The 19,027-nt window shown below is 36.1% G+C and overlaps 1 protein-coding gene across 1 annotated transcript in view; it reads left to right on the top strand.

Moving 5' to 3' along the window:
- grk6 (G protein-coupled receptor kinase 6) overlaps window positions 1-19,027 on the top strand; it is a 72,732-nt gene that overhangs the window by 37,529 nt on the left and 16,176 nt on the right. Inside the window, exons 4-9 of the mRNA XM_084136366.1 lie at window positions 9,667-9,779; window positions 13,691-13,768; window positions 14,002-14,102; window positions 15,784-15,876; window positions 16,439-16,502; window positions 18,439-18,579. Of these exons, the coding sequence (XP_083992492.1) occupies window positions 9,667-9,779; window positions 13,691-13,768; window positions 14,002-14,102; window positions 15,784-15,876; window positions 16,439-16,502; window positions 18,439-18,579 (590 nt within the window). The remainder of the gene's footprint in view (window positions 1-9,666; window positions 9,780-13,690; window positions 13,769-14,001; window positions 14,103-15,783; window positions 15,877-16,438; window positions 16,503-18,438; window positions 18,580-19,027) is intronic.

The raw sequence follows: 19,027 nt of genomic DNA, 5'->3' as shown, positions 1-19,027 counted from the left end.
ACAACTATAGAAATCAAACGTGTTTGCTAATGACAATGCTAACATCAAAGTTATAGTATCTAGCGTACTAGTAAGCCCGTAACAGACAGCGATCATAATAAAAACCTTTACAGACAATAGCAAACATCATGAGGTCACAATTACTTGAAATTTAAATTCAAAGATACTTGCAAGTGCAACAGCAAGAAGGCCAAGCCAGCATCCGTTTTGCAGGCTTCTGTTTCTCTCTGTTCTCCCCATTCTGAAAAAGCCGGTCCGATATTTACTCGAGTCTGACTTCTTGCTCGGTCAGTCTCCCGTTTCCTCTTTCGTTGGTCCTCCGACAAAGATTTCCTAGCTTTCTGCTTCTTTTTTACAGGCTCAGCCATAACTCAATCTATCGTTGCCCTTTGCTTATAGCTAGCCGGTGCTTGAATGGGGGCGTGTACATGTGCAGTGCCGTCAAGCAATTCGTTACATCGCGAGACCTGATATCACGTGATACTTCCTGACGGCGACCCGCCGGCCCAAAGTTGCAAGTGAGTTTTTTCCGCTCTCGGGCACCAGGGGGGTGCGAAACCACCACCATTCAACCCGAAATAAGTAATATAACCATTCCACTGACGCCGAAGCTGTTCAGTTAGCACCTTTAAAACATCAACCTGCGCTCTTGATGCACTTCCCACATCTTTTTTCAAAAGTGTGTTAAACTGTTTAGAAGCAGATCTTCTAGAAGTGGTAAACTCTTCACTTCTCTCTGGGACTTTTCCAAACTCTCTGAAAACTGCAGTTGTCAAGCCTCTCCTGAAAAAGAGCAATCTGGATAAGACCATAATAAGCAACTATAGACCGATCTCAAATATTCCTTTCATAGGCAAGATCATTGAAAAAGTTGTCTTCAATCAGCTGAAAACATTCTTAAGCTCGAATGGATACTTTGACAATTTTCAATCTGGTTTCCGACCGCACCACAGCACAGAGACAGCGCTCATAAAGATAATAAAAGATATTCGCTTAAATACTGATACAGGGAAATTATCAGTGCTGGTACTACTCGACCTCAGTGCTGCATTTGACACTGTCGATCACAACATACTTCTTGACAGGCTGGAAAACTGGGTGGGGCTTTCTGGGATAGTCCTAAAATGGTTCAGGGCATACTTAGATGGGAGAGGTTATTATGTGAGTAAAGGTGACCATAAGTCTGAGTGGACATCCATGACATGCGGAGTCCCTCAAGGCTCAATTCTTGCACCACTCCTGTTCAACCTGTATATGCTCCCACTGAGCCAAATAATGAGAAAGAACCAAATTGCTTACCACAGCTATGCAGACGACACACAGATCTACTTAGCCCTATCGCCTAACGATTACAGCCCCATTGACTCCCTGTGCCAATGCATCGATGAAGTCAACAGTTGGATGTGCCAACACTTTCTTCAGTTAAACAAAGACAAAACTGAAGTCATTGCGTTTGGAAACAAAGATGAAGTTGAAGGTGAACGCATACCTTCACTCTAGGGGTCAAACAACTAAAAATCAAGTCAGGAATCTCGGTGTGATTCTGGAGTCAGACCTTAGTTTCAATAGTCATGTCAAAGCAATAACTAAATCAGCATACTATCATCTGAAAAATATTGCAAGAATTAGATGCTTTGTTTCCAGACAAGACTTAGAGAAACTTGTGCATGCTTTCATCACCAGCAGGGTGGATTATTGTAATGGACTCCTCACTGGCCTTCCCAAAAAGACCATAAGACAGTTGCAGCTCATACAGAACGCTGAGCAGAACCAGAAAATATGAACATATCACACCAGTCCTCAGGTCTTTACACTGGCTCCCAGTTACATTTTAGGATTGATTTTAAAGTATTATTACTGGTATATAAATCATTCAATGGCCTAGGACCTCAATATATTGCAGATATGCACACTGAATATAAACCCAACAGATCACTCAGATCATTAGGATCATATCAGCTAGAAATACCAAGGGTTCACTCTAAGCATGGCGAGTCCACTTTTAGCTATCATGCCAGCCGTAGCTGGAACCAGCTTCCAGAAGAGATCAGATGTGCTCCTACAGTAGTCACATTCAAATCCAGACTCAAAACACATCTGTTTAGCTGTGCATTTACTGAATGAGCACTGTGCCACTGTTCGTCCGACTGTTTGTACTGTATTTTATTCTACTTTTTTATTCAACTGTTTTAATTATTCTTATTTCTTTTGATTATTTTATGTAAAGCACTTTGAATTACCATTGTGTATGAAATGTTCTATATAAATAAACTTTCCTTGCCTTGTTGAACCAGCAAACAAACTCCACCCTGAAGTCAGCATGAAATCAAATTGTTTTTACTGATTTTGACTCATGTAAACTTGTATTTTAATAAGTAAGGTTGTTATCATGCCACCATGTTACCATACCACAGCAAAAACTACTAGCCTAACATATGCAACATTTAACCAAATGTAGTTCAAGACAAGTTAAATAAAATAAGAACAAACAAACAGATTACATGCAATAGCACAAATAAGTACAATAGAACGTAGATGCAAATGAAATAAACAGTGGTAAAGATTTTTCAGGTAGGTCTAAGTCTAACAGTAGTATTCAGGTATGAAATGCTACAGAAATTGAATTTATCAAATGAAAAATAACACTGCATAGTATTTGCTGTATAAATTAAATACAAAATAATCTTACAAAAGTTATTCAGCTACTTTCATTTTAAAGCTACAAAATAGTGATGCACCGAAATGAAAATTCTGGGCCGAAACCGAAACCGAAAATTTAGGATGCTCTTGGCCGAAAACCGAAACTGAAGCCGAAAATGGCTTCTTTTAAAAACGTATATATACTGCTTGAATTTAATGGATCTGAAATGAAAAATCACAATATAATAATCAAATTTTATTAACAGTTACATAACAAAACATAAAATATTTTTAACAATAAATATAAATAATAATACCAAATAATATTATTCTTCAAGTTTTATGTTCCATCAAATCAAATAGTTTTTTAAAAGTTGTGCAAAAAAAATCCACAATTTTGGAGATTTTTGCAGAACAAATGTTACATATTGCAACTTTGGTGTCCTCTCGTATAGGGCTGTCACTTTTGTGAAAAATAAATCCTGTTCGATTTTTGAGACATAGGTTAAGTGTTCATTGAATCGTTAGTAAATTGCCTATATTTGGCGTTGATCCGTTTTCAACGCCAAATATAGGCAAATCCACGGACAACTAAACAGGCATTAGGACGACCGTAAAGAGGGCGCACAAGTCAGCAATGTGGACTGCCATAACATCAATGAAAAGCATTACTGAAGGCTACATATTATGCACTATATTATGCAGAAATAGGCTATGTGTGTGTGTGTGTGTGTGTGTGTGTGTCAGAACCTGCAGTTGCTGTGTGACGCGCGTTCGCTGCGAGTGTATACTGTAGTGACGAGCTGGACGCGCTCCGAGAGAAGGCCGTTAAAATCGATTCCCTATTTTCGTTTTCGAAACTTGTGTTGGTTGGTCCGATGCAGGGAGTGCTTTTTTGTTTGACATGAAAATTAGACAGCATCATGAATATTAGTTTCTTGCTCCAAAACAGTCGTAATTTAGCCTTACATCACAATGTTTGGTTTCAGTAACATGCAGTGACGAATTGTGTACTAATACACTAACTTGGATCAATTTCAATTCTATTTTTACTTTAAATAGAAGCTCACTGTGATTATCTCCCATCTCCTAACTCATTTAACCATTCACTAACAGGTCACTAAACCCCTCTTAAAATTAACAATGTGACAGAGCGAGACCCTGTTACAAAGGCCAATCTCTCCATCTTTTCTGATGACTAAGTACACTCAAAGGAAGCCTTGTGACCGTATGAATGAAACTATGTTACTGCTCATTTAATCATTTCCATAAAATGGGCATAGCGGGTCAAACCTGGTTTGTTTTTAAGGTTCTTAATAGTGTTGTATAATTGAAGTACACCCCATATAGGGGAGGAGAGGAAGATAAAGCGGTCCCATTTCATAATCAATTATTAACAACATACAATCACTCACAGTCTACTGGCTACAACTGAGACAGTTTGAAACTCATCACAAAAGCTTAAAGTAGTCAATCAGAAACCCACTGATGCAAACCACTGAACAAAATTGTACACCACACATTCTACTTTTACATGCAACCAAATCCATTTGTAATCGGATTGACGACTCAAAAGCCTTCATGTAAACGCCTTAATCGATCCAATTGAGCTCGATCTGAATGAAATTCTGGCTGTGAAGGGGTGGGTTATTCCTTTTCTGATCTATTCGATAGGGCATGTAAACACTTGATCGGATTGAAAACCGAAACTGGAAAGTACTGCGCACGTGCAATGACTTAGAAATGGCATAATGACATATGACGTACGGAACGAGCTGTTGTAGTTGTTGAATGAAGTGTCATGAATGACTGTCGTGTCATTCTAAAATTCCCCTCAATATTAAGATAAATATTAAGTCTTAAGAAAAGTAGCAGTAGTGTAAGTGTAAGAGAATAGTATGTGCAAACAGCGGGGAAACTCTGTATATTCCTGCAGTGTGCGCATGTCAAAAAACTTAATTGTGATCAGAAGCTTGTGACATAAATGCACACATCAACCTGATCACTTAATTTAGCGTTCACGTAAACACTACTCCGGATTCGGAAACAAAAGTTGTGCATGTAAACATAGCCAGTCTGTGATAAATTGTTTTTTTATGACACTAAACTGTATGACGTAATCAAATACAGTGGCTCCAAAAAGGATTTGAACACTTACACCACAATTACAATGCCACAATATAACAAAATATCAAAATGCAATTATTTTCAAGAAATAGAGCTCAAATATACTTTTTAATCGGTAAATTTAGGCTTTTTAAAATATGAAGCAATAGATTAATTGTTAAAAAATGACCTCAAGACCAATTAGTTGAAAATAATTGAAGAGTATCTCATTAAAAGTGACTTTTTGATAAAAGCTGTAGCATAATTTGTTTGCAGATGCCACTTGGTTTGATATTTTGTATCTAATGCAGTGAAATTCTGATATTTTTAAGTGTGGCTTAAGAGTCCAAATACTTTTTGGGGCCAATGTTTATAATATTTCTATTTGGATAAACATTAAAAGAATAACTAACAATGATGGCCAGATGTTTAATGAACCAAAAGTATTGGTTGGGTGATTTAAAACATATTTATTTGAACGTGTAGTACATAACATGCTTTGATTAAAAATATAAAAGTTTCATAAAATGATTAACCTTTCAGCCTCAACCTCACATAAATCATTTTTATGAAAAGGATGTCAAAATTATAAATAATGTGCATTTTATCTGTTCCATAAACAATTCTAAATAGGCTTCCTTATTATCCAAATTTTTTGAATGCATATTAGCTTAGTTTCCATCTAACAGTTAAAATGTACATTAAAAAATCTAATTTTCACATTGATCTGAATGGCTCTGATTTGAACAAAAACAGCAGACAGGCTGAATAAAAATGTAAATCCTCTCTCTGACAGTAGGTGGCGCTTATGGAACAGCAGAAATATACCGTTTCCCCGGTAACCTTTGTAAACAAAACTTATAAACACTAGTTAATTGGGCATTACACGGAGGGAAGATGAAAAGCAAATGCCATCCCCCTTTGAGATACATTCATATAATTCATTCATTCATAAATTCTTGCAGATATTTTCTCCAAGCGCTCTGCCTTCCGTCATGTTTTCGAATGCGTTCGAACAGCCACAAAATTAAATGTGTAAACAGGAACGTGTCTCCCTCGTCTACTTGTGATCAGAATGACCAAAACGCATCTTAATACCAGGTGTAAACAGGTCCGAAATGTCTCCTTTTGTTCTACACAAAATAATAATAAATGAAATAAACATATGAGTTTCCTAATGAGGGGTTTGTAAATGAGAATCAACAGCATCTCCACAGAGTATGGTGGTGGCCATTTCAAATTTTCAGCAGTAAATCTGAAGACAAATATTTATCTAAAGAGATCTCATCTGCTCTAATTAAAACAAGCGTGTATCAAGAGCAATAATGCTGATTGTAATCTGCACTCTGCAGTAAAGCTTGGTGCTTTGTGCCAGAAGCATTATGAAGGAGCTGTAAGCTCTCCATGTATTTATGCGGCATTGCTATCAATACCAGCCTCCTACACACTGCTTCTATGTTGCTGCTGGTCCACACACTCCCATTTTCCTCTGTGTAAATCCTGCTGTCTCTTTGCATATACCTGAGCAGCAAATGCAAATCTCAGCCACTGGCCATTCCCACTCTGTTCACTTCGATGCATTCTGTTATCATAATCACACTCATTTCGACCACTGCATCGGGTGTGTGGCCAAAGACGTGGTCTAGAGCAGCTGTTTCAGTCGAAACCTTGTGGTTTGAAATCTGCCTCACCTTACGTTACCGTAAGGCTAAATTATAGGCACGTTAGGCCAGGGTTCACCAATCTCGGTCCTGGAGGGCCGCTGTCCTGCAGAGTTTAGCTCCAACCCCAATTAAACACACCTGAACCAGCTAATCAAGGTCTCACTAGGCATACTAGAAACTTTCAAACAGGTGTGTTGGAGCTGGTTGGAGCTAAACTCTGCAGGGACAGTGGCCCTCCAGGACCGAGATTGGTGAACCCTGCGTTAGGCTATACTTGCTTTGTCTCAAATTGAGAGAGCTCTATATCAATTTGGGCAATTTTGTTTGTTTGTTTGTGTTTTTTTTTTTTTTTTTTGGATTTTGAGTGAATATTGTGTAAAATAATTATTTTAATTTCAGAAATTCCTTACACAGAACAAACTACATAAATTAAATTGTCTTACATAATTATCTACATTATGTTGACCATTGGCCACCCTGATCTCTAGAGAGTTCTTAACTGGTGGTCCATAAAATAAATAGAAATTTTAAATGAAAACATGAAATGAAATTAACGAAAACAAAATGATTTTTTTAAATAAAATGATTTTTTTTTATTCAAATAAAATTAATTTGAATTAAAAATAAAATAAATGTTACATTAAATAAAATGAAATTTTAATATCAAAATGAAACAAATTTTTACAATGAATTAAAATGAAAATAAAATTTAATTCAAATTAAATTACATTCAGGGCTCCAGACTAACTTTTGAGATTACCATAAAGGTAATTAATCATAAAATGACTATTGTTTTACATTAATAAGTGCAGTTACTAATAATATTACATGGCTATTTCTTGGAAATGCACATTTGACAGTAAAGCACTGAGCTTAAGCTGAACAATAAGCAATAACATGTAAAAAACAAATTTTTATAGAGAACATTTTAAATAGGTTAAATTTATATTTATATTTTATCACATTAAAAATAACATTTAATGTTACATTTTGAAATAATTTCCATGTAAATACCCATGAAACTGTGTTGACTGTTTGTTACTGTTTGTCTTTGTTCTGAAAAGTTATATAAAAATTAGGGCTGGGTAAAAAATATCGATTTCTCGATTTTAATCGATTCTCATTTTTACGAAACGATATAGATTCTTAAATCCCAAGAATCGATTAGTCATCCTGTTTTCAGTTGATGAATGAATGGAACATTGTAGCGCGCATCCCATTCCCATCCAATAAATCGCAATAATCTTCGTGCTTTGTTATTATTGATATGAAACAAAGTCTCAGATTTCAAATTACGTCCATTTTCTTACGAAATTCAAAAACATAATTACCGTTTTGGCGCTGTGGCGTGAGATCGCTCTGGCTCAGCTCAAGAGAAGCCGCAGTGCGGAGATAGAATACAATTTATCGAAGTCCGTATCATGTCACATGGAATCGCTCAATCACTGTTTCAACCGTGGAAAGACGTTCGTAAACAATGTCATGTAACGTCACATTTACCTCAGAAAAACCATATCCAGTGACCATAAACTCAGCTAGAAAAATTTACTCTAGAGAGGAGCATTTTGTTAAATATATGCACAATATTACATATTCATTATAATTTTTAATGTTCTTCAATATTTAATGCATGTTTGAATAAATCTGGAGTTTTCTTTATGACAGCCACCATTTAAATTTGTATATAATTTCATATAACTTTATTATTATACAAATAAATAAAAGTGTATTTTAAGTGTTTGTATACAAATCAGTTAATTTTTACCTTCAATATTATAGTAGGCTAATGAAGTCTATAGGCTACAACTGACTCCCATAGTTTACAATAATAGTTAAGAGATATATTTTCCTTGAGAAAATTTGCAATGTATTGTACCTGATATCCAAAATAATCAATATTGAATCGAATCGAATCGTGATCGAAATCGAATCGAATTGCAAGCTTTGTGAATCGAAATCGAATTGTGAAATTTGTGTCAATACCCAGCCCTAATAAAAATAAAGTAAAAAAAACAAACATTTGAAGTGCTTGAATTTCACTCTAAATAGGTTGTACGGACCCTGAAATTACTATTTCTGCCACAATACCATGATTACAGTTAGCGTTACTACATTTGTGGACTGAAAAGCCTTTCATAACTCATAAGTTTATGGTACAATGTTTCTCCTGGTTTCCAGGTCAGCACTATTTGACCTGATATGGTTAATAACAGAGAATTCTGCACTGAATTTGAATGTTTCTCTTTAGATCTTGCAGTAATGTTATTAATACTGCTGTGAATCCAAACACTTTCTCACTGGATCACCCAGCGCTGTGTAGTAACGGTGTCATGTGATTGAGATTGGTCCACGAGTAAAACTGTTGTGAGCTTGCGATGCGCTGTCTAGTATAAACTACGAAAAGCTGATAAACTGTCCGCGCTGAAGAAGCATGAAGCACGGTTTCTTTATGCTTTCGTTTGCCGTTTGATGTTTCTCATATGCAACAGAAATGGCAGCTCTTATCAGTCGGGCATCGTGGTGGTCGCACCACAGTGCAAACTCTAACAAAACTTTGTCACGCTAGCAAGAAAAAAAGTCAAGATCGCAGTTTGGACATTTTCAATTCAATTAAAATTAAATAATAAACAAGTATGCAAATAATGGTACAGGCACTTTGAGTCTTAATGCTCAGCACTCAATGATTTCTCAAATCCCAATCATTTTTGTACACTGTTGGGTTTATACAGTTCATGAAAATATTAAAACATTTCAATTTTTGATTTTTATCTTTACTTTGTTTACGCTAAACATTGGTACTGTGTCAGGTCACCACTTGATTTTCAGAGTAAAACCTGTGTGTCAAGCAAAACATGCTGTTCTAGATATCCGTATCGGCCATTGCAAAACCCGGTCGACCACTACTCTGGATGCAAGTACTGTGTATTTTCTCTGAATATGGCTTTAACGCAACAGCTTTACCAATCCTGGGGTGTGCCTTTGATATTTTGAAGATGTTGTCGATGTTATTATCCGTTTTGTTGTGGTCAACTAATGGTTTCGTCTCTTCAGTTTCCTTTCCAAAGCAAAAAGAAGAGAGGAAAGTGCTATTGATTTTTATTGTATTCATTGATTGTCCCAAATGATATTTACTCATATTTTCTCTCTCTCTCTCTCTCTCTCTCTCTCTCTCTCTCTCTCTCTGTGAGTGTTTGTGCTTAACCCCACCTTTTCAAAGCCCTTAGTCACTGTGTTTCGTGTTGGTCTCTTTTCACAGAGAAAGACTACAACAGCCTTTGTGAGAGGCAACCAATCGGCTGCTTTCTATTCCGTCAGTTCTGTGATACCAGGCCGGAGTTGAGGCGCTGTGTCAAATTCTTGGATGCTGTGGTGAGAAGCAGACCGCTAATTATTCTTCACTTCAAAGACGAAACCGTTTCTTCCCCTTTCATTTGCAAACTAAACTGACTTACGTACAGTGAAATGTACAGTTCTGGAGCAACTACAGGAATAACTTTTGTCCCTATCCTTCCCTTACCCTGAACTATTATATACTGTGAGGTCAGTGTGGTGTTTAGGTACATCTTTGTAGGATTTTAAATCTTGCTGTGATTGCCATTGCTAAAAGCTACACACCACAGCAATACAATAACGACACAGAGGAACAATATCATTGGAATCACTTTCAGATCTATGTTTTTCCAGATAATCGAAGATAAAAACATGAGTAATTTGCACTAAAAATAGACCTGCCCGAAAATTCACAACATCTTTGTAAACTTCAGATTTGATGGTTAGAATTTTGTATGTTAATGAATTCCAATAATTCGTGAATTCGGCGCACGTTCACGCTTGTTTACAATTAGCATAATTTCTGGCCATGAATTACAACTACATAATTTTCTTGTACAGTAATGTTGTGGGATATTTGGACTCCCTTCCCAGGTTTGGGTTCAGTATATTGCAACAAAATGCAAAAGAGACTAATTGGCCATATGCCTAAAAAAATTATTCAATACATATTACAAACTAATGCTAACAAACAAGACTTTATTGTAAAGTGTTACTGAAATGATGAACTTTAAAAAATGAGAGACCAATGAAATATTAATACCTGATTAAGTTTTAGTTAGTGTATGCTTTTCCCTGTGAGCGTTTTGTTTTTGCATAGTAAAATAAAAACTGTAGCTGTATTTTCCCTGTATCTTGCCATTAATTATAGTCATTCAACATTACAATATAATTGACCGCTATCAATTTCAACATTTATTAGTCTTTAAATATAACAACTTTTAAATTAAGTGAACTTAAATCAGTCTTCACATAAACCCATTATAATAAATATCAATCCTGTACATTGAGTGCTTTTCTCTTTTTCTTTTGTTCTTTGATTAACATTAATGAGAGACATCAGCAGGTTTTTTTAGGCTGCTGTCACTTTAAGACCTGACGCACATGACGCGGATCCCATTTTCTCACAAATCTTTACGTTCATTTAAAACTTCATTTAACTCGTTTAATACCATGCTTGCGAGGATACTCAACAAAATGGGCATTATGGTATAATTTTGTGGGGGGGTTTTCATGCAAGTGCTGTCTGAAGCGGTTTTCTGTGTGCACTAGTCGTGTGTGTCGTTGTGATTGAATGGTGTAAACGCATTTGCATGAATAAGACCGTGGTCATATAATGTTACACTAGCCAAAGGATGACGGGGAAAAAATGGATTGCTGCTTTAATTTCATTAAATATTTTTAACGCGTTAAACCGAAAAAAATTATTGCATGCGTTAACGTTAATTTTGACAGCCCTACCGGACTTTTAATATAGTTACAGCATGTGCATACAATAAACAGAACGTTATCGACCATTGGTGTGAACGCTAATATAATATTGTTATAGTTCTCGTTATGGGTGTGAATGAGGCTGATGTTAGAGTTGTTAGTTTAACACCAGACTTTTGCTTTGTCTGGACAGTAGTCTACTTGTCCTGCCAACATTTTCAACTGGCCAAAACACAAACAAATTATAACCTCTACAATTTTTTATATTACAATTGTATATCTATATATTTATGATTAAAAATACCTTTTAAATAAATTTAAAATAAATGTAATTTAAATATAATTTATTATACATTTTTCACACCTTTTTCACCAAATATTTAGTTTTCTATAACAAGAAATGTTTTTGTAATATCTGTACATTTTTATTATTATAATATAATAAATTCATAAATACTTTTAAGAAATAATGTCATACGAGGCAAAACTGATTGTGATTTTCAAAACATTGTAATTGTATTATTTATTATTAATAACTATTATTGCAATTTTGTCTAACTATGTTAGACAGTGGCAGTTAATAAATTTACCAAGCTGTCAAAATTTAAAAAGTTGACAAGAATTTACAACCAAATTTCACAGAAAACCAAATGTTAAAGTTTGCATAGCATTAAAAGCATTTACATAGTCAACAAATGTACCGTATAGTGCTGGCCCAATAAAGAAAGTAAAAATTTCCTTCAAGTGTACTCTTACACTGACCATCGTCTTTGTTGAGTTACTGCTTATGTGTAGCTTTTCAGTTCCATCAGTTATGAGCTTCCTTTTCTGTTAGCATGCTGTAGACAGTAAATAGCATGGTAGCACATCAGAATTTTGAAACGGAGCCCATGTCTTTTGAATCAAAGTGATTGTACATTAATTTAACTACTAATACAGTTCATAAAAACAACGCCTGCCTCTTTTCCACCACCCCTCTCCTGAACAGGAATGCAGGGGTCACATTTGCACCACTGCCTCTAACCCGAGTGAATGCCCACCAGCAAGTTTAGCCTGAATTTCTTTTCCACGCCCATAACTTAGATGTTATAGTAGGAGCAAGCAGACTTGCGACTTAAGATTTAAGATCCGTTATTATAAAGCTTGACGCACTGGGCTTGGAGATAAAATCACATTGAAACAGAGAGTACCAGACCTTCCACTAAGCATTTAAAACTACTGATTTGAGATCAGTTCTGCCTTCCAAAATCCTGAGTTATAGGGCAGATCTTCGCTTCGTAAATATTTTGCTGTGACATGCTGTTTCAGATATGGAATGCAGACTATTACTAAGCTTCAACATAAACATCAGAACATGCATATGGTCTTGCGTGTACATACGCACGCCCACATGAAAAACTTGCTAGTGTTTGCTCCACTTTTAAAGACCTTGATACTACATGTTCAGTAGAGAAACTGTTATTTTGTAAATAAACATGAATCTAAAACCAGATTGTACACATTTTCTGAAGCAAATGTGAGTGTTGCATGTTCGTGCAAAACTCGCTGCCAGGGTGTTTGTGGGTGTTTGACAGCGCATTGGTATGGTTGCTACAGTGGTTGCTTGCTCGTCCAAAACAAAAAATGGTCCCCTTCTTCAATATTTGCATGTTTCTCCGAGACTGAGGCCTCAGTAAGTTGCATGTAGGAAATTATCAAGACAAGTAAATGATTGGGATGCATTTTAGTAAAGTGGTAAGGCCTTCAGTGTTAAAGATCAGAAAGTAAAGCTTTGTAAAATGTCCCCTCATATACAGAAGATTACGCTGCAATGTAATCTTTGTGATATAGTATTTGTCATGATGATTTTGGATAAAACCTTCAGAAATAACTGTATTTTACAGCTTTTCTTAGGTTTACAAATTTAAAATGTACAATATTGGCTCTTTTTTTTTTTTTTTGCTTTTTTTGGGGGTTGTCTTTGTTTGTTTTGTTTTGTTTTTGTTGTTGTTGTTTTTTGGGGGGGGGGGTTGTTTTGTGTTGTATTTTGTCTTGGTTTTATTTTTTGTTTGGGGGTTTTGTGTTGTGTTTTGTCTGGTTTTATTGTGTTTTTGTTTTGTCTGGGTTTTTTTGTTTTGTCTGGTTTTATTGTGTTTTTTGTTTTGTCTGGGTTTTTTGTTTTGTGTTGTTGTCTTTGATTTTATTGTTTTTTTTGTTTTGTTTGGGGTTTTTGTTTTGTGTTGTGTTTCAGCTTGGGTTTTGTTTTGTTTGGGTTTTATTTAGTTTGTTGCTTTGTTTGTTTTGTTTTGTTTTTTGTTTAGTTTTGTCTTGGGTCTTGTTTTATGCTTTGTTTTGTTTTCAAATCCATGCCTCTGTAAATTAAAAAGTGAAACGGAACTGAAATTGAATCTGTATTGAGTGATGATAATGCAAAATCATAATTGTATAAATAATGAAGAATGTAGATATCAAAAAATATTACATGTTATATGCTAGTTACTTGTTATATGTTATATGCTAATGTTTCTCCATAATTTCAGGTGGAGTATGAAGTAACGCCAGATGAGAAGAGGAAGGAATGTGGACAGGAACTCCTAGACACGTACCTCAACCCAAAGGTATCGAGAAGAGTAGCACAGGGAACACCTAAATCAGTCTCTTATATTAGTGTGTGCTCATATTCATTTAATGTATGCCGTTTATCATGATTTCAATGTGTGTGTTTTTTTCAGTTGATTTTATTGACAAGTTTTGCAGTGAATTTTCCCTTTGTTTATTGTATAATTCATGAGCATGCATGCGTTTATTAGTGCTAAAGGATAGTTTCACACACTGATTGTTCCATTTGCAGTCAGAGGATTACATCCCTGAGGTAACAGAGGAGATGGTGACTAAGTGTGCAGAACGCTTGCAACAGGAGGCATGTAAAGAGCTCTTCATGGAGTGTACCAAGTGAGTCTTTTAGACAGGAAACACTTATTATCCCATTAGATAGCACTGGTAGATGCAACTACACTGACACTGTCTGACAAACACAAGGCATCTGAGCAACACATTTCTGAGTGAAATGAAATTCTGCGCATTTTCATGCAAATTAATTAAAGTGCATCTTGGCAGATTTTCAACCTGTTTTGTATTGTTACAATGTCGGAAGTATATGTAAATGAACAATGTTTACTCGTTCTCTGTTACCTGGACCTGGAAATTCATGTTTATTTGTCATCAAAAGTCCACCGGATTACGTGCTTTGCTTTATCCGGCAGACTTTTGAAAGCTCCAGGGCTTTTACGAAAACTAAAGATTACTTTAGACAGCTGGATCGACAGAGGGTTATTAACAGAACAGTTATTTTAAGAAAATTGTTGTGTACTATGTCTACTCTTTAAACAGCATTATGGTAAAAAATTACCCTGGAATTCCGGAGTTCTCGCGAGAGCACAAGTTGAATTTGCTCAGCGAGTTTACTCTGGCATCGAGTAATGATCCTCATTAAATATGCCCTTGTATCCGAGCTGCACCAATCACATCGGGTTATCTGATATAGGCGGGCCAGAGGCGGGCTAAACAGATGACGACAGCGCTGTGACGTCGAAGTCATTAGTAAACATTGCAAGATGGCTATGGATGAACACCAGTTGTATGAAACGGCTTTGGCCGCTACAATGAACGAGTTAAACTTGGCTTTTTATCTAAAAGAGGAACAAAAGACGGCGCTCGAAACGTTCCTTTGCAAGAAGGGCGTTTTTGCTGTTTTGCCGACCGTATACGGCAAGAGTCTAATCTACCAGTTAGCTCTGCTGGTAGCTAAGCATATGGGGCTTGTTGTGATTGGTCGTAGTGTTATCCAATTGCGTGCAGTGAGATTTTCAAATGCATGCTTGGTGCCGCCCCTCGAGCTGGCCGATTTTCATTAGTCGATGCCAGACCATTAATCTTTTAGATTTAGGTCTGGATTTCCAGGCTAGTAAAAAGTGGCAACATCTTTCTTACCTGTACGCAACAACGTTTTGCTTCAGGGTTTTGGCTGAACTGGAACTGACAGATCAGCTGTTTCTTTTAGTTTTTCCCCACCGTGTCCATGGTCATCCAGTTTGAAATGTTGACTACAACATTAGTTTTAGTCTAAACATTGGTTTTTCCGATTTTCCACCACGGCCTTCTCTCTGTATTTACGATTCTTTGCAGCCTTCGTCCACTTCCGACAACTCGCTGGATCCTTCACTGGAAACCTAAAATAACCCTCTCCTGCTAAATGTTTACTCTTTGAATTCTTGCACGCTGGAACAATACAAGTTGACAGCATTATATTGCTTAAGAAGTATTTCCTACTAAAGCAAGGGAGTATTTGACTCTGGTAAGCGTATTCATAGCACGCCCAGTGCATTATGGGTGTTGAAGTTTTCCTACCTATTTGGTAAAAGTGAAGACAAGCCTTTTTTCTCTGTGTTCTCTAGTCAGATAGCACTGATTTAAAAAAGAAAAACACCTTTCTGCTGCATAGGCAGCAAAGTTTTATTGAAAGTCCATTTTGCCAGCGGTAAAGTGCCCCTTTAATGAAATCAGGATGCGTGAGTGAGAGCGTGTTTTTTCACTGTGCAGTCTAGTAACTCTTTCTCCCAATGTTCTCTTGTAGACTGATCCATGACTACCTGAGCGTGGCCCCCTTCGCAGACTACCTCGATAGTATGTACTACAGTCGCTTCTTACAGTGGAAATGGCTTGAGAGGTATAAACAGCACCTCCGCACGTTTTGAACTTTTCGGTTTTGTTTATAATGTGTGAGCTCAGTAATTTTCTGTAGTTCTGATGTTAAATGTGAGAAATTATATATAGCAATATAAGACGTTTTTCTTCACCGCCAAGTAGAGTCTAATTATTCCATTGGGTGCCATGATTTATTTATGAAGCTAAGCTTATACAAACCAGATGTGAACTCTGAACTTGCTATTTATTTACTTTTAGTCATAAAAATGTCCTCTGACTGAAAGTCTAAGCCAGGCCTGGACAGTTCCCATCAAGACATTTTACAGAGAAGAATATGATATGCCAGAACAAATACTTTCACTGTCATGTACACTTTAAGAGGCCTGGTACACTAGCCAGCTATTGAATACCAAAAAAAAACTTAATTAGATTAAAGCCATGCGTTTTAACATTGTCTCTTGAGATATAAGCTTCTTGTAAAGGCAACAGGACTGTAAAAGTATGTTATAATTAAATAAGACTGGGTCATGTTCATTCTTCTGAAATGTAACTTTTGTTTATTATTCTCTTCCTTTCCTTGACAGACAGCCAGTCACAAAAAACACATTCCGTCAGTATAGGGTTTTGGGAAAGGGAGGCTTTGGTGAGGTGAGTCTGAAATTTTACTCTGTTTATTGCAGAAACGTATCAGGGTGTTATTAATTATTATCTGGAATGCCACTAAATCAAATGCTATCTGTCCATTCCAAGGTTCATAAGGCTAATATCCTATTTTTGTAACACTATCAGACATTCTGCCAGTCAATGTTGGCAGATATAGAGAAAGCAAGTCTCCAATTCTGATTTCCCTACCAGATATGTAATCAAATTGAGTCTTTTTATTGCCCTCCGCTGCCCTGTGGAAGCTTCTTTTGGAACGTCAGTCATATTTGACGGAATGAAAAAATAACTATTTTTTGCATTGTGACATTAGTTTTATTTATTGAAATATTTTTCATCATGGTAGTAAATGTTGTATTGACTTAATTATTTTTTTTAAATATGGTACTTTTTTATACTTATTATAGTATTGGAAAGAATTATCATTGAAAATATTGAGAATTGCTACAAAAACTTTAAGAAAGTTAACATTTTAAGGGAAAAATTTGCTTAAATACCCTGTAAAAGCCTTACATATGAAATAATAGCAGAAAAATGTTTATTGAACCTTTAGACAAAATATGAAAAAAAAAAAATGTAAAAAAAGTTTAAAGCTACACTGTGTAATTTTTGTAAGTTGATTCTTAGCAAAAAACACTTTGTTCTTTCAAAATGATATGTGCTCATTAATGTATAATTACTTCTACTAACTAATCAAGTATTCTCGTAAGCGTAGAATCTGCCATTTAGAATACATACGAGCGAGTCGCTCGAATGGCGGAAGCCATGTTGCGCCTCCATCTTGAAAATACATTAACCAAAGAGGGACATACCTGGAAATTCAAGCTTCGCCTTTCGCGTTTTTACACTCAGTGGCACCGTGACGAATGCGAGGGGGAGATTACTCACGACTGCCGGCAGATTTGAAATAATACGGCCACCGTAGGAGTTAAAAAGCCCTCGGAATGGGAGGGGCTAGAAAGTAATATTCAGTTGGTAGTCATAAACAATTTCACCGCTAGATGGGAGAAAATCCTACACAGTGTAGCTTTAAATATGTAATTTTTGTTGAGTATCATATTTGATACCTTAGGCTTTTATGGCTCATATAGTATGATATAGGATAATTTGGAGCTCATACTCAAGTGGGGAAAAAAAAAACACCTCAATTTTATTCAGAGGCCCAAACTGAGCAAAAATATGCAATTTGGAGCAATTGCTGCTATTTATATGGGTAAAAAGTTGGTCTTTATAACAATATAGCAGACTACTTAAAATGCATATAAATATCAGTTGTCACTCTATATCTTTTTTTTTTAAAGATGATATTTAAATGCTTATTTTCATGATCAAAGCTCTGTAGTTTTAATTGTTCCTCAGAAGCCTGATGTATCATATTTTAACATGATTCTTCTAAAAATGATGTATAATCATCAGGTAAACCGAAGTTGCTTCAGTCTAATAAGTGTTAATCTTGAAATATTACTAACGATGGAAAAGTTGTTCTTCTGTTTACTTTGCAAAAATCCATTAAAATTTCTCAGCAAAAAGACACGTGTACCACGACCTGAAGGGGGTGTTTTTAGAATTATACTAAAACCTTGCTAAAAACAGTTTTTTCAGCAAAGTTTTGATCATGTTGATCATTTAGAGGCCTCATAAATTTGCATATCAAACAGAATACAGTACATTCATTTGAGATTCACCCTCTTAATGCAAACCAAAATCAATTACCAAACTGATCAATGATCACTTTAATGTAACATCTACCCCTCTATCCCCCAAAATAGCATGACGTATCTCTCTGTATACTGGTTAGAACAAACTGGCTTATTGTGTTGCTTTTAAACCTCATCATTAACGTAATGCGCATAAAAGAGAGTTACTAATAAATGGGCCTCTAACTTCTCCCACTGTGTTTTTTTTTTTTTTTTTTACCCCCAAGGTCTGTGCGTGCCAGGTGCGGGCCACAGGGAAGATGTACGCCTGCAAAAAGCTGGAGAAGAAACGCATTAAAAAGAGGAAAGGAGAGTCCATGGCCCTGAACGAGAAGCAGATTCTGGAGAAAGTCAACAGTCGGTTTGTTGTAAGCATCTGTAGTGCTTGTTTTGCCAATTTTAATTTTAATTTTTTTTTGTAAATTTGGAGTGCTGTCAGTACAGAGAACAACGACAAAAATCGGTGTTGCCTACACCGTGTTATCCTCTTTTTAAAATTTGCACCCTGTTGACTTCAGTGGGGCAAGTTTTAAACCTGCTTTTAGCCTCTTAACATCCTTGATGTGTCATTACAAGTGCCCAGCCATTGTGAGTGATTCCTTCAGAGTGAACACGGTGAATCTGACTGCAGTAGATGTGAAAGATATGAATAAAAATGATGTTAATTCAGCCAGCGCACATACCTGTATTTACATCCTGTTTTCGGTCGAAGTCCACAGTAGTCGATTGTCGAGTTCACGCAGTTAGTTAAGTTACCTATGATCACGCGCGTGAACTCGACAATCGACTACTGTGGACTTCGACCGAAAACAGGAT

The sequence above is a fragment of the Abramis brama genome, assembly GCF_963993115.1.
Source record: "Abramis brama genome assembly, chromosome: 15".
Classification (NCBI taxonomy): Eukaryota; Metazoa; Chordata; class Actinopteri; order Cypriniformes; family Leuciscidae; genus Abramis; species Abramis brama.
Note: the sequence above shows the minus strand (reverse complement) of the source record. Positions and strands in the feature narration are given on the sequence as shown.